At 42.1% G+C, this 16,278-nt stretch overlaps 1 protein-coding gene across 8 annotated transcripts in view; it reads right to left on the bottom strand.

The window, feature by feature from the left end:
- The window catches only part of Trpm3 (transient receptor potential cation channel subfamily M member 3), a 281,511-nt gene extending 268,492 nt beyond the window's left edge, over positions 1–13,019 (bottom strand). For 7 of the 8 annotated variants that reach the window (XR_007594808.1, XM_050159348.1, XM_050159396.1 and 4 more), the window contains exons 1-3: positions 12,811–13,019; positions 8,143–8,222; positions 6,698–6,838 (exon numbers count right to left, since the gene is read on the bottom strand). Coding sequence is in view for 6 of the 8 variants with exons in the window: in XM_050159348.1 (XP_050015305.1) it covers positions 6,698–6,700 (3 nt within the window). In the remaining 2 variants the exon portion in view is untranslated. The remainder of the gene's footprint in view (positions 1–6,697; positions 6,839–8,142; positions 8,223–12,810) is intronic. The other variant, XM_050159368.1, reaches the window with a different exon arrangement.
- Between the last annotated feature and the right edge of the window lie 3,259 nt (positions 13,020–16,278).

Below are 16,278 nucleotides of genomic sequence, written 5' to 3'. Positions count from 1 at the left end.
CCACTCCAGTTTTGTGGGGGTAGGAGGAGGCCTTGGCCTCCCTTTACAACAGACCTTGAGGTCTGCAGTTGATCGAAAGAGAAGCTGAGATCATGTAAGGTGTGTATCTATGTAATGACCTGTCCTTGTCTCTTCCTGCTGTTAGGTCTCCCGTCTGACATTGGAAGGCCTGTGCACATCAAGTAGATGGATGACTTTTGGAATGTTCTCTGTAAGACAGAAGCTAGATTTTGTTGAAATTGTATAGTTTTATGCTCCTGAGTTCTGTGGAGGTCAATGAATTCAGCACTATTTTCACATGAATAATACATATTAATTTCCAGACAACAAACTAGAAATTACCTTTTGTGAGACTCTATAGGCAATGAGAGCTTCTCTTTGTTAATGACCTCTGCAGAGGGTCAGCTATGCCTGATCTTGGGGTTCCTGCACTGAGCAGGTGATTTTCCTACTGAATTGGCTATTATGACGTCATCAATCCTAATGCTTCTGCTCACTTATCGTTGCGATGGAGCTCACGGGGTGTCACCAGGTAGTGTTCATATCCCCTTCAATCATATCCACAGGGACAAAGGCTGGATGGAATGAGGATGCAGTCATTTCTACTTAGAGCAGATGGAGAGATGGAAACTGTTTCCTTCAACCAACCAACCAACCAACTAAAAAAAAAAAAAAAAAAAAAAAGCAAAGCAAAGACAAAACTCCATGAACTTCTATCAGCTGTCTCAACTTGAGCTTCATAGAGCATTCGGTTGTGCTAATTCATCAGTCGCCTCTTTAGTCCTAGATTTTTATCCATGTAACATTGCCCAGTTGTTTTAATGAAAATGAAAATGGGCCGCGGTACAATAAATCTGGATAGACTCTTGGAAATGTTCAATGACAAATCCTCTCCCCTTCACTACAAAGCCATCATTAATTCTTATAAAGAACCACTTGGTACTTCTTAAGCAGTGTTTGTTCTGATTAATGGACCTACCATTGTGAAATCTGTTTTAACCATCTCCACAATGCCTTTCTTTCAAGCTTATGGTGGGAAATGGGGCCCATTCTCTCTGCTGAGAAATGTGACAAGCATCATTTCATTTCTCAATTTTTGTACCGCATATAAAGGGGGTACTTGTAATTAAAGCTGCAGCCAAACGCAATGTGTCACACCAGAGAGAAATCTGCTGAGAGCAGCTTCCCAAGTCCATGGAGACCTTGCATCCAGTTTAATGGTTATGGTGGTTCAGCAGACAGAGGAATCTCACTAGAAAGAAAATATTTGGAGTTGCATTCAATGCATCTAAATTTCCAGTTTGATGACCTTCATTACTTTGGAAGTAAAGGTGTCATTATTTTTGCAGTTTCCCAGTGTCAGATATCAAGTATTTGTAGGATTAATATTGATAATGGGAAGCTCAGTAGTGAGAAATAACATAAAATGTCACTAAGCACATACAGGGATCATGGGGGCTAGTCTATGGGGTTTCTATCAGAAATATTTAGTATAGCATTTTCTAGAAGCAAGGAAGTGGATCCTGAGCAGATTCAGCTTCCCCTACTTTACATACCTATAATTAGGATGGGAATTATCAACCATATATTCTACCTTAATTTTTTTTGTTGTTTTTGTTCTTTAAGACAGGGTTTCTCTAACAGTCCTGGCTGTCCGGGAACTTGCTATGTAGACCAGGCTGGCCTCTCACTAACAGATATCCTCCTGCCTCTGCCTTCTTAGTGCTAGGATTAATTTGTGCCCTGCTTCTACCTTAATTTTTAATTTCAGACAGACCATCTGATCCTGTTATTAGCTCTGCAACCTTCAACCACAAGGTGCAAACTGGAAATCAGTGGAGCAATGACAAGGTTTCTCCTCAGCCCCATTGGGCTGTAGGATTCTCGTGTTAGCCATAGGGCAGTGATTAGTTGTTCATGTGTGTGAAGAAAGAACCATTTAACCATTTCCTATGCAGAAGAAAGATCCATTTAACCATTTCCTATGCAGAAGAATGTGTTAGTCAAGGGTTTCCAGACTAAATCTGCAGAATGCAAAGAGAAACAGTTTGTAAACCTCAAATTAAACCCCCAAAACCCTCTAAGAGTACATGGTTACAGATGCCATGCTAACAGGAGCAAGCTTGCTACTATATGGTCCCCTCCCCCAGAGCTCAGAGAGCAAGACTTTCACCTCTGTAGGCTCAGTAGTTATAGCTTCCAGTGTGAAAACAAGGGCTAGGCATAATTTTCTAAATTATATGAAAACTGTTCTAAGGGGCTCCACATGATCGAATAGGCAGGGTAAGTAGCAGAGGAGAGCCAGAAGAGAATTATGTGGCTGGCTTGAGAGGTTTAACTGCAGGCCCTTAATTAGGTTCAGCCTTACCTAGCCCACAAGCCAGCTCTCTGTTAATTAGAAGAGATGATCTGTAAACAAGTGGGTCTATAGTCTGCTCGTTTTGTAAATCATGTCGGAGCCCTCAATAGACAAGTCTCCAAGAAACCTCACTATGTCTGCTGACAGGGTTATCTTATTGTGGCTCTAAGGTAGTTTGCAAGTTATAAGACGTCCCTATGAGCGATCTGGTCCTTAGAGCACTCAGGATGGTTTGGAGCTTGCCATCAGGTAGGATGCATCTTGGGAATGGGCAGGAAGCCAAGTTCCTTCTCTCACTGTCAGCTTGGATTGGCTCCTTCTCACGTCATAGTTTCTCTCTGCAAAGCGTGGACTTTCCTGGAGCTTGGATAAGCTTGGACACTGCGTTCTGAACACCACCAAACACTTGAAAGAACTTGGCAAATGAGTCTAATGATCTAAGATGTAATTTTACAAAGACGTCCCTTCTTCTCAAGGCTTTCAAGTTTAATGAACCTCATTGAATAGTAGTGATTTAAAAATTCTGCTACAAAAAAAATTCTAAGAACCCCTATGAAAAAGGTAGAGGCACAATGGTAATTAGTTTCCTTTCAATCATCTCCAAACAACTTCAAATAAAACAGTGGCCATCATCTGTCCTGGGTACACGAGACAAAGAAAAAAAAGAATGGAAAGGGGGTCATTAGGAAGTTGGGTTCAAGAACCTTCTCTGGTAAAAGAAATTACTTTTTGGGGCGGGGGCTTCAACTATCTTACCTATAATGTAGGTAGAAGGGATGGAGATTAATTTTCCCAAGGCTCATTGCACAGTGGAATAACTGCTCTGTATATATCCAAAGATTTTTGGATGCCCATGGGCTCATCAAAGCCAATGACTGAGCCAAATGTCAATCTTAGATATTGCCATCTGTGATGATGTCCTTCCTTGTTATTTGGTGCCAAGTCAAGAACCACCGATTGTGACCCTCGAGTGCCTTTGATGCTTAAGGGCCTGTGGTACCCTGCTGTCCTATCCATGTGGTATGACAGACACCTAGCTTCAGCTCTCAAGTAACGGGAGGCATCTTAGTAATGAGTCTGGTCCTCCTGCCACCTGCCTCACTGTGAACAGTGCTAGAGCTGTATCCTGGGCGGCCATGAAGGAAAAAGTTAATGTTATATCTTACCTTAATTTAAAAAAAAATAAAAAAATAAAAGTCGCTCTTGCTCCTGGAGTGTTTTGATGACTTTGCTAAAAAATCGCTTCAAAGACTCCTTTCAGAAACAATGGCCCATAGACACATTAAGTTTACTGGCTTGCCCAACCGCAGTTCTGGAGAATAATTAACCCTACAGTGTTTTCATGAAGACTGGCTTCTTTCACAGGAAGTGGGTGCCAGGTCTGTCTCTTCAAATTCCCCATGGCTTTGCTCGAGAGGTTGGGAAGCAAGAGAGGCTCAGGTTGGCAAGCATCCATTCCCCTACCTCGGAAAAAGAGGCCTGACAGCACCACTTCTTTGTTTAGATAGGAGCAGCCGAATAACTCTGGGGCGAGCTTTCAAAGTGCACAAGATGCTCATTTGTGTCTGAATGAATGCCGGGGATTTCCACTCGCTAAATACCCAGCAGTAATGAAAAGAAAAACTGGTCTTCATTAGGCTAATTAGGCTTGGGGAGAAAGGAAGGGTGGCCCTTGGAGAGACTGCCCTTAGGCCACCTAGGGCCCCTCTAACCTCAGGGTCAGCATCACAGTATGTGCAAAACAGTGCCCAGAAGGGCAGTGCTTAGAGCTCGCTTCCCTGCGGGTTTTTTGTCTTGAAATTCTTAATATCTGAGGACTGGGACCATGCGTGAGGATCAGGGTTCGATCACAGCTCTGAAAAGCATTCATTAGTATGTGTTGGGGAAATGAACTCTGAAGGGATTGCAGAATAGTTAGTTGCTCATTTATGATCATGACTATTATTCCTCATAGGTTATGAAAGCAATTGCTGAAGTACTTTCTGGAACATTTTGTTGAAGGGCATATGCTAATAAAGTCATTTTGAGTTTAGCTCCCCGGGCTTCTAGGGGGTCTTTCAGATTCACCAGAAATTTTCAGGGGATGAAAAAAATTGCCTGTAGAGGAAATTTATACAACAAAACGGCCCTTGCTGTGCTCATTCTAACACCACGCCCACAGCAGGTTAGCTACAGACAGGGACCCAGGTAATGGAACTCATTCTGATTTGCTGGGAAGAGTTACTGCCAGGGCCAGAGAGAATGTGAACATCAGCTCTTAAACCTCTAGCCTGCTTTCCTGATGGTGACTGTCACTAAAGCTGTTCTTCTCAGAACAAAGACTCAATTGTGGGCACAAGAAAGCTGATGCTCCTGTGGAAATATTCTAATGGGTCGTTGGGCTTCTAGGAAGTACAGGAAGCTGTTTCCCTGACCCATCTCTATCATTTCCCTACGTATATTGAGCGTTAGCTTTGTATCAGGTGTCTTTATGCTCATGAACCTCACGAAAGGCAACTTTACCAGCTTCCTAGGAAGAACCCTTGAGGCGCGTGTAAATTAAATGGCTTAACTAAGAATTTCCTGTCAGACAGTGAGAAAGTATCTAGTTCTGTGACTTCAGGAGCACACATCTATTTTGATTGATCACAAAGTTTCCCTCAGAGTAAAACCTGCTGTAGCTTTTGCACCAGGCACCATCCAAAGTCCTACATCTACAGAGGCGCAATAAAACCTTGAAATGGCCCTGGGAAGTAGAAGTTACTACCCCACTTTTCCCACAAGGAAACTAAGGCACTAGGCTTAGATAGAACAGCCACACAACCAGCAAGTGACAGCAACAGGCTATGAATAAACAGCCAATGGATTCCTACTCAAAAGTCAGCCAGTAAGCTACAAGGTCTGATCTTTCAGAGTTAAACATAAGCATTGCCTGAAAATATAAATTAAAGTATACGAACTAATAGAGGCATAGATCAAAGGCGCATTCTTTAAAGGATGAGTCAAATATTTTTCCAAGTTCTTTTAGAGACTGGGTAAAATAAGACTACTGATACTGCCAGCTAGAGCCAGGCGATGTGGAGAGCTCCTTTAATCCCAGCATTTCGGAGGCAGAGGTAGGCGGGATCTCTGTGAGTTCAAGGCCAGTTTGGTCAATAGAGCTAGTTCCAGGACAGCTAGGGTTTTACACAGAGAAAACATGTCTCAAAAAACGAATCAACCAACCAATCAATCAATCAATAAATATTAAAAATGATATAATAACACATCTAAATTAATTCATGCCCGTAGACACATCCAGCATTGTGCTGGTATCTTACACCTATTGCCTTTTTCAAGCGCCAGAAGCCAGCCTGCTGAATTACAAAACTTCCAGAATTTTCAGACTACAATGCTATACTTTTTATTTTCTGAAAAGTCTGTGAGCCATATTAAGTGCGGTCCACGGGAACTATAGTTTGGACACGACGGAATTTCCATATATGTCCCAATTCCTCGCTAAAGATATTGTTCTTTCCCATTGAGAATATTACTAACCCAGCTACTTGGAGAAAAGGTACTTGGTATGGATTACAACATCTCTGTCAAGACCAGGAAGGAAACAGCTGGGCAATGCTGCCTATAAAAACAAAATAGAAACCCAAAGGAAACATTCTTTTTTCTTTCTCCAAACCTGGGATAAATGATTTATGAAAAGGCTAAATAGATGAGACATAGAAAATAATATTTCAAACTGTGACTGGCTGCAGAAAACAAACCAGAGTCAGAAGGACAAGTACCACGTTTGCTTTCATATGTGAAGGGCAGAGAGCAGCGGATCTGATTGTAAGAGTGATTGACAGAAGATAATACAGGTGCTTGTGTCGGGAGACGAATAAAGAGGTGATGGAGGGGCTGGAGAGATGGCTCAGAGGTTAAGAGCATTGCCTCCTATTCCAAAGGTCTTGAGTTCAATTCCCAGCAACCACATGGTGGCTCACAACCATCTATAATGAAGTCTGGTGCCCTCTTCTAGCCTGCGGACATACACATGGACGGAATATTGTATACATAATAAATAAATATTAAAAAAAAAAGAGGTGATGGATTTGGGCAATGAGTGTGTATACACATACAGAAACAACACTGAACTGCCAGATCATATACAATAGTGCATGTTAACCAAAATAAAAATCAGCCCATCAGCTGATCTCATCCTAATGATTTAAAAAGTCCTGGGGAAGGTTTTACTTCCCCTACTGGGAAGCGACAGAGGCTAGGCTAGCCTGAAACCTACAGCTTCACTCTTAGCTGCTCCCTTACAGGATGGGAAATTGTGTCTGGGAGAATGTGACTGTTTTTTTTTCTTTCTTTTATTACCATGGCTTTGTTGGAATGGCCACCTCCTTGGAACTCAATGGTCCCAAAAGCATCTGTTGGGCTGAGCTGAGTGTGCTTGCTGATGGACCACTTCTCAGACTGGACGTCATTTCGGGAGAGGCGACTCTCATTTTTCTCGTTCTGAAGCACAGAGATACTGGGAGTGAGCCCGACATGCTGGCCTATTAGGCGCCCACAGCAACACCTATAATATGAGAGGTTAAAGTGAACCCCTTGCATCAGCCATTACTAGAGTGCACATGCAAGCAGCCTGTTAGAGAAACCCACAGACCATGCTGACCCACTCCAGTTCAGTGGTAGGTGAAATCCCAGAATGCAGTCTTATCAGGAAAATGACGGAGAGAGGCTTCCCATAACACCCCATCAACTGCTCTTCCCCACCATCCAGCTTATCCATACTTACTGTCCTCCACACCCATATACCTATAAGTACTTGGCATATTATTTGGGACAGGGCAGTTGTGAGCAGAAGTTCTCTAGGTGTTTCCTCTTCTAACTGCTCCCATCTATCAAACCTCACATACAAGATGCTAAAGAGCTTAGGGGGAAGACTTCTAACACATACATTTAAATGCGGAATCTCAGTTATGTGTGGGCCACAACCTAACTCATCTCTCCAATTGAGATTTACTGTCCAATATTCAGTTCTGAGAATAAAAATCTATAGGTTTTTTTTTTTGAAGAAGAAATGAGAAAAACTAGAAACTTAAAATTTGTTTCCTTTGTCATTAAAATGTCCTTCGAATGTTATAACATTACAATTACTAGTAATGATAGTTACATAGCATTCTCTTACACACTAACCATTGAGGATACACTGATGACAAACTATTGCAGTGCTGAAGCTTGAGAAATGTATCCAAGGTTATGTATCTAGTCTGTGGCTGGAAGATCTGTGTTTTCAGCCACCTTTTAAAATTGCCCATTCCCAAGGCATTTCCAGATGACGATGCAATACTATTCCAGCTTCCCGCTGTATGTACTGCTGATTTCCAGAAAGGTAATCGCAGAATTACAGTGCCAAAAAGTGCAGAGCAGTCTGAAGGTCTAAACCCTAATGAATCTTCTAGGAGTGTTTCATTCAATACTGTGTTTTTGTTTTGTTTGTGTTAGCAGGGCATGTTAGCATCAATGAAACAGTTTGACAAAATGTAAAGGTGGAAAAAGAAGTACTTGTTACAAAAATATAGTATATTGTTAGATACAGGGACCAGTCTTTCTACAATAGTGAATCTGTTACTCTGTGTATAGACACTTAGTTGAAGATTAACGTTAGCCTTGCATATTAAGCAGTGAAGTATATATTTGCTTCAAAATATATTTAATTTGGCACTGGTTCCCTTGCAGTGGTAGTAATTACTATTGAGCTCTATCCCTATAATTACGACCTTAAATTCTTAATGCATTAAAGATCACAAAATTACCTATGGGGGTCTTTGGTGCTGGGTATGATGTGAACACATTCTCTTTTATAAAATGCTCGTTCAATCCAGGATTTCTGAGCCTGAAAAAGAGAGAGAGAGAGAGAGAGAGAGAGAGAGAGAGAGAGAGAGAGAGAGAGGAATGATAAGCATAAATTTTAAATCTTTTTGACTAGATAACAACACACATAATGTAACATAACGATATACTAGTATGTCATAAATGGATTCCACGCTGTATTCATCCAACCAGCCATTCTCAGAACCTGCTGCCTGTTTTAACATTATAATATTGAGGAGAATGGAAATAGCTAGGCTGGAAAAAGTATTACTAAAAAAAAAAGTATTACTAATGGGACTGTAGACATGTTCATTATGGTTTCTAAAGGACAGAAACACAAGACTATTCATAGAGAAAATGAAATGGAAGGAACAGAACATGACATTTTATACTCTTACAGGAAAAGTGGAATTCAAACGTCAGAAAAAAACACACCTAGTTCGGTATCAAGTTTTCACAGTTGAAACTTCTATTAGATTTTCGTTACGGAAGAAAAGGAAGATGGCTGACGGGGTGCATAACTCCAAATCCTTGCTACATCACTAAGGTTCTTTAAAGCCAAGTTTGTGATACAGAAAAACATAGAGGGAGAAAAGGAAATGGGAAGACAAAGAGGATAGGTGTAAGCACAGCCTTCAGGCTCCCAGGTAATGCTTGGGAATGGAATGGGCACACTTCCCCATATATCCCACATACATGCCAAAAAGTATGGCTTCTTACACTCAGACACCCAGGCATCAAGATGGTGTTCCTAAATGGGCAAGGATAATCTGTCCATCAGAAGGGTATCCTCCCCACCCCCAACATCATCTAACTTTCATGTACAAGTTATAGGCTGTAGACAAGATTATCCAACCATAACTATGCATGAAGCTCTGCATATCTGTAGATGAAAACACCATGCCACAATTCCAAAAGCCTGGATACCCTGGACCCCTTCCTTCAAAAGCATTTGAAACAGAAGAGACGTCTCTGTGAAACCTGCTAAACTTCTTAGGAAATTCCTATCCTAAGTATTTAAGATGGAAGTTACTAGAGCAAATCTTAGTTATTTCCCATGGTATTATTTTACTGTCACACCTAAAATCATATTTTTAAAATATCCTGGCCCGATGCACAATTGAGCTGTTCACTTGACCTGTGTCAATCACTGGTGGGAATTGTTACCAGCTTCTACTTGTTATGTGTAATTAGTCCCGATTCCCTGGGCACACAGCGCTATCTGAGTCTTGTGCCTTCTGGTGTACACTTATTCCCTTGATCTCATACAATGGAGGTCTGTGTATGTGACATCCATAGCAGTGGTTACTTAATACTTACAGTAACGCATATTCTACACATGGCCACACAGAGGACAGTTGAGGGCCATCAAGACACTGTATTCTCTTTTAGTAATGGTCACAGTGGGGCCACTTAATTTCTGGTTTCCCTACATTGTCTTCATTTAAAGCCACAGCCCACACAGCCTCCAAAGGTCTCCAGGTTCTGGTGCACCTCTCTACCTTCATGCATACAGAAGGCATTTGTAATTTTGTTTGCAGCAAGACATGAAAAAAAATCTCTTCTCAAAGAGTTTCCTTCTTTGAGAAGAAAGCTACTGACTTCATCTTTGCAACAGAAAGGAGCTCAGCAGCAGAGATAACCGTCTTTATCTTTGTAAAAAGCCTGTAAATTAAACTCTTCATAGCCCATGGTGCTGAAACACTGAATACTTCTGTTGATGTTATCTGATGTTCATTCCTCACTGGACATTTGAAACCCACTCTCCCTACAGCTTGGGGAACAGTGAAGAAAGAATGTACTTTTGTTGGCGGTCCTGGCAAGCCTTCAAACGAATCTTTTGGGGCATCATCTGCCTGCTCCAGTGAGTGCTGGTCCATATTCCAGGAGAGGAAGCTGGAAAGGCAGCATGCGTAGGACATAAAATCTCCAGCTGAGAAAGGAGCATGAGCAGGAAGGGCTCTCGTAGATGAGAACAGTTAGGAATTCTTCTAGCTTCAGTTTTCCCCATCTGTATACTGGGTACAATAATAAAGCTTGACATACTGGGTTGTTGTTACTTGGGGAATACCGTGCTTGGCTTCAAGAAGAGAGAATGACCTTGGCTTTTGTTTGTTTATTGAGACAGGTTCTCACTCTAGTCCCAGTTATATTGGTAATAATTTGCAAGTCTAGCTGACCTTAAACTTGAGCACTCACTATCCTGAACCTCCCAACGCATGCACCATTATGCCAGACTTCTGGACTGATTCTCAAACTATACATTCACATGGAAGGTCATATGAGGGTTCTATAAAATACTGGTAGAAATGGCCACCCCTCTGTTTGGCTCATAGAACACTGGACCCACAACTAACACGATAAGAAAAAAAAAAGTTACTGACTTTCTCTAAGCCTCATGTACAGCATATAGATTCTAAACTACTATGGAGGGTTTTATGATAAACAGACCAAGAGGTTTATCTTGCACACCTAGCACATAGTAGGAGCTCAGCAAGCTTGCATAGTAGCTAACATTTGTTAAGGTTCCATTATGTCCTTGGAGCCACAGAACAGCACTGATGGGGAGGGACTCTCTACAATACAACATCGATTTTATCAATGAAAAACAATGGAACCAGAGAGATATGACAAGTTCCAAAGTCACAGTTTGACCTTGAGCATCTTTGCCCAAGGATCTTTCCTTTTACCCCTTGGATACATTGCTTTGCCAGAAAAGACTGTACTGCTTCTGAATGTCCTTTATGTGTGCAGTGCCGTCTGAGATGCCTGGGACTATTTCTGTGTTTGAACCACACTGAACTCCTAGTGGCATGCTGAGAACTGGTTCAGACTTGTTTCTTCCCCTTCCACCTCCACAGCCTAGCATTCAGTCATGGAGGTGGGGGTGAACTCTCTGCCTCCTGTTTTTTCCTCTCCCTTTGGGGTAATGGATAAGATGCCACTTTAGGAAGACACCAATATATAATAAGGCAGAATTAAAGAAGGGGAGAAATGTTATTATTTCTGTGGCAGCAAGGAAATGGAATGATAACTAGACTTTAAATTTGAGAATATGGAGGCCGTGCCAAACGAATCAGATCCTTCGAGGACACTGTTATTATTAGCTTCAATCTGGGAGGTCCGGCAAGCTTTAGTAAGATGGTGTGTAGAAAAATTACTGCATAGGGATTGTCAATTTGTTGGTAAGTCTTTCAGAGGAAGGTGATTTGGCTTCTGTGCAGTCCAACAACTTAATTATATCCTCCAAGAAAAGCAACCTCTTTGCGGGTGAATGGATGAGAAATCACTTCTGTTTCTTGGTATTAGCAGATTAATCAGTTCCTCTGCCACCGCACAATTGGGAAGAGAAGAAAGGTGAGGTAAAAAGGTCTTCCTGTCATTCCTAATGAACTTTGACTCTTTCTTTATGAGGCAAGAATAATTTATCCTAGGATAGTGAGTGTGCAGAAGAGCCAACTTAGGAATTCTCCAAAAGATGCATAATTGATTCTGCTATACTGTTGGGTTGGCTTCATTGTGCCTTTATTCAGGTTGCTAGTGTGGACAGATATTCGATTTAATTATTTTTCCTTTTGGAAAGGACATATTTTGATGTACAATCATGGTTTAACTTGTGGCCTAAAAGAATTCCCTTTTTCTTTTGTTCAAGGGCTTTGTGCTACTCTGCATGAAGCTTTAGACTTTGCTCCAATGGGCAACTAAGTTAGCGCACAATGATTGCCCTCATTGTTAGAAAGCATGAAGTAAATCTGACATGCATTTCCTGCTGACGGTTTAATTTTCTTCTAAGGCACAACTTCAGTGGAGGGTTTGCTCTACCAGCTTTGCTTTTTAACTATTCCACAGAAATTCACTTCTGTGCATTCTTTCCTGGAGGTAGACCAGTCAGGTACCCAAGCTGACTTGGTCAGGGGCTGTTTCTTTCTCGTCTTTCTTCACTACCAGCTATGTGTGATATGTACTAGGCAAACGTTTTCAAAGGCTAATAATTCAAGGACATCTTTTTTTTTCTTTTCTCAAAACAGAAACAAAGGCATCTGCATTTTGAACAAAGTATAATCACTACCCTAAGGAATAAAAACAAGAGCTACTTTTGAAAATTACACATGAAATCAATAAAACTTTAAGATGAAAGAAGGCAAAATGAACCTATAAATATTGTCATATACAAAAAAAAAACATTAACTCATTTCATTTAAACAGGTTCCACTGTTTCTCACCCAGGCTCTGCGACCAACGTGAAGCCACCAACAGCTCTGTCCTGTCTCCCTTTACCTTCCTACTAGCCGTAGACTCGGTCCTTCTCCGGGAGGGAACAGTTGCAACACAAACTTAGCAGCTCAGTAACCCAGACAGGCAATCCAAAGATTAAAAAGAAAGCATAATGAACTTCTGGAGACAAATAACACACATCTGTGCTGTTTGCCATCCCCGTCTCAGTGTCAAGAGGCCACCCAGTCTTCATCAGAACAAAATACCAACATAGACGTTCATTTCCCCCTCTGTTTTCTCTCCACCCCCTCTGTGTATTCCCTTGGTCTTCCTCTAAGTCCCCACATCCAGCCTGGAGAAGGTGAACATGAGAAAGTTTAGCTGGAATCGTTTACCTGGGCACCGACTCTGGCTGGTAGCAAGGCAGAAGTTCCCCTGCACAGCTCCTGTTGCTTTCATTTTGCTGTGACTGGGGCTGGCCATCCCGCTAATAATGCTCGGATGACCGCCCACTGGAAAAAAAAAAAGTCACTTGCCAGGCTCTTCCCCCAAGAGACATTTCAAGTAAGCAATGAATTTGGGCAGATTGGCCCCTTGGAATGTGCCAGGGCTCCAGGATTAGCCTGGCTAAGAAGCCCATGGACGTCCCTCCGAGTCCTCAAACACGGCTTGATTTGAACATCTAATCTGAAGCCAGAAGAAAAACAAATCCCTGGAGAGATCGGGTTTAAGTAGCACAAGTCCTAACTGCTTCCTACCCCCCCCCCTCCACCCCCGACCTTTTCTTTTTTCCATTTTCGAGGCGGGAGGGAGGCTTGCAAGAGTGATAAGGTGCTCGGAGTTCTGAAAGTTCAGCCTTGGAAAGTGAATCTCTCTAAAGAAACAGTGTATTAATGCTGCCAGTAGTTTGAACACACAAGAGCCATTGTTCCTCGGTCGAACAGCATGGAATGATAGTATTTCTTTAAAGAGAAACTGTTAAAACCCACAGCGTTTCAAAGGAACCCTCGGGTCCCTGCACATGAACCTAAGCAGAACGCAGTTGGGATTGGCCAAGTTGGTCACCTTTCACAGTTAGACGTCAACACAACTTGCCGGATTGGATTTCTTGCCCGCAGTCTTCCCCTGCCCAGCACAAAGGCACGAGAGACCTGCATTCCCTGTTTATGGGATCTGCTGAGTGCCCCGTGGATGTGGGTGCAGGCAGAAAGTGGAGAAAGTGTGGGGAGCCAGCTGTGTGATGGGCTCCACTAGGGGACTCCCGCCTGTATGAGGCCCCATCGGGTGCATTCAGAGATCACCCAAGAGAGAATGTTTTTGATGATAGATAGTAACGAGGTAAGCAAATACACTCGGGAGACGAGTTCAAATTTCAATAAGGCAAACAAGCTCTGAAGAAGCGAGTGTCTGAGCACTGTATCTCTTTCTCAGGCTGGCGGTCAACTGAGAGGTGGCACCCTTTCCACAGCAAGCCTTCAGGGCTATAATCAGCCAGGGCAGTGGGACTTTGCTTTTCATTTTCCTGTTACCTTGTGTCCAACTGAATAGCTCATGTCCTCAGTACAGTCAAAATGACAATAGTAACCAAGTGACTTATTTCGCACGTGGATTAGCGCATAAGCCAGCCATCTTTACTGTCTGTGCTCTTTGCAGGATTGATTCCCATATTTGCTGGTCTTTTGCTAAACCATAATTTCCCCAGAGACAAGGGACATTTCTAGCGACTTTCGGTGGATGAAACATGGAAAAAAAAAAAGACTTAAGCGAATCGTGTCAAGCTTTACCATGAAACCCAAGAGGGAATGCTGGAGAGATGAATCCAGAGCATGCTCTGAATAGTTAGCCATGCAAGTGTGGGGTCCTGAGTTTGAGTGCCCAGAACCCATCGAAACCTGGACACCTTGGTGCTCATCTGAAATCCCAGCACTTCTATGACAAAACATGAAACAGAGATAGGACAACCCTTGAGCACTCCTTGGCCAGTTAGTCTGGGATGTGCAGCAGCAGGCAAAAGAGACTTTGTCTGAAACAAGATGGAAAGATAGGGACTGGCACCTGAGGCTATTACCTGACCACCACACATGTGCAGCGGTATATATGCGTTCTCTGGTCTTTTTCTCTCTCTAATCCAATCCCTTGCAGACTATTGTTATTATTATTATTATTACTACTACTACTATTATTATTATTTGGTAAAAGGTACAAACATCCTCTACCTGTCCTTAGGAATTAGCCACAGCCCTAATGCCACATAGTCCTTTCCTCTGTGCCTCTGTGAGTGTTCATTCTAATTAAACCATTAGAGATTGTCTCTACATCATTGTTAAAACTTCAGAACTGGAAACTAAATAAACTATGGTTTATGCCATTTGATGATCACAGCAAGGCTTCAGGGAGAAACACATATTTTCATGTTGCAATGTGAAAAAGAGCAGACCACAGAAAAATAGGAAGAGAAAAAAATGGCAAATTTTAAATAGAAAGATGATTGACAGCTATGCTAGTTTTCATTTTATTCCATTTCTTTTCAGGTGCTCCTTGTCATTGGGAGACTGTGGAGTTACAACAACGCATTTCACATTTGCTTCTCAGTTACCACGCTCTGTCTTACGCTCACAGGATGGTACGGGAAGGTGCTCAGAAAAGTATTTAGAAAGAAGTTCATGGAAATGAGAAGGGCTCCAAAGGGAGATCCTGGAAAAGAAAGACTTTTGTTTTCAAGATGGTGTGAGATTTCTGGAAAGGCACAAAGAGAGAAGTGGGCAGGGAGAGGTGAGAGGAAGGAAGTGGTAGGGAATAGAGAGGGCGGGATCAGTGGGCAGACTGATACTTTGGAAAACCTACTGAGATGACAGTGTAGCAGCAGCCTGTTATGATGCTAAACCACTTGCTTTTCAGTAATCTTGCCAATGCAGAAAGAGTCAACAATTCGCCTTCTTCGGCACCTTCTGCCAGTAGATCCCTCTGATAGAGTCTTTGACCACTTTTCTATGCATTTATTTTGATTCTTTCTGGTCCCATTTTTATTTTGGCTTAGTTTTGCTTGCTTTTCTTTTCTAAAGAGAAGTAAATATTCAGTAGAAAAGAGTATGAGTTGCCGCCCATGAAATTTACACCAGAGATGAAAATATTGCTACAGAGTCCTGAGCCTTTTGTGGGAGTTGAAACAGGAAGCTCCAGGTGAAGTCAGCAGAATGGAGCTTCCACGTGAGGTAGGGAGGGCCCTTTGATTGGGCAAGGTAATTAGCTCCAAAGAGACTCGCAGGAGCTACTTTGCATAGGGATCTCTGTACACCTAAAGCATCATTACCTGAGATGCAGCTCCCAGAAGGATTTATTACCAGGCTGCTTCAGGTGTATATTTTAGAGAACTTGAGTTCTAACAGTAGAAGATCACATGCATGGTGGTCGCTATGGCTATTCCTCACTTCCGCTTTCACGCCATGGCAGAATGCCTTATTCTCCAAATTTATCATTAATGAAAACTTACATCTGAAAAGACTATACTGGAAAGGATTTGTTGGCACACAATTCTTTAGAAAGTAAAATTGGATTTTCTATTGGTGGAAACGCGATTTTAACATGTAAAATGCATATTGGGTTGCCATGAGAACCTGCAAAGAAGCTGTTCATTTGGTAGCAAATGACAAAGAGGATGATGCAGATTAGGGGCTCAGCAAACATTTTCACCAAAGGTCAGATAGTATGCACTTAAGGATATTAGTGAACAGCAAGTCCCCACCTTAATACTTGATTACTTGGTTATCATGCAGGACGAAGTAGCCACAGACATGATCATGACTGCTCATACTTCATTTCAATGAAGAGGGTAGTGGGCTGCAAGTGATGTAACTGATCAACCT

The sequence above is a fragment of the Alexandromys fortis genome, unplaced genomic scaffold (assembly GCF_014885135.2).
Source record: "Alexandromys fortis isolate MF-2015 unplaced genomic scaffold, M_Fortis_MF-2015_v1.1 scaffold_10, whole genome shotgun sequence".
Lineage (NCBI taxonomy): Eukaryota > Metazoa > Chordata > Mammalia > Rodentia > Cricetidae > Alexandromys > Alexandromys fortis.
Note: the sequence above shows the minus strand (reverse complement) of the source record. Positions and strands in the feature narration are given on the sequence as shown.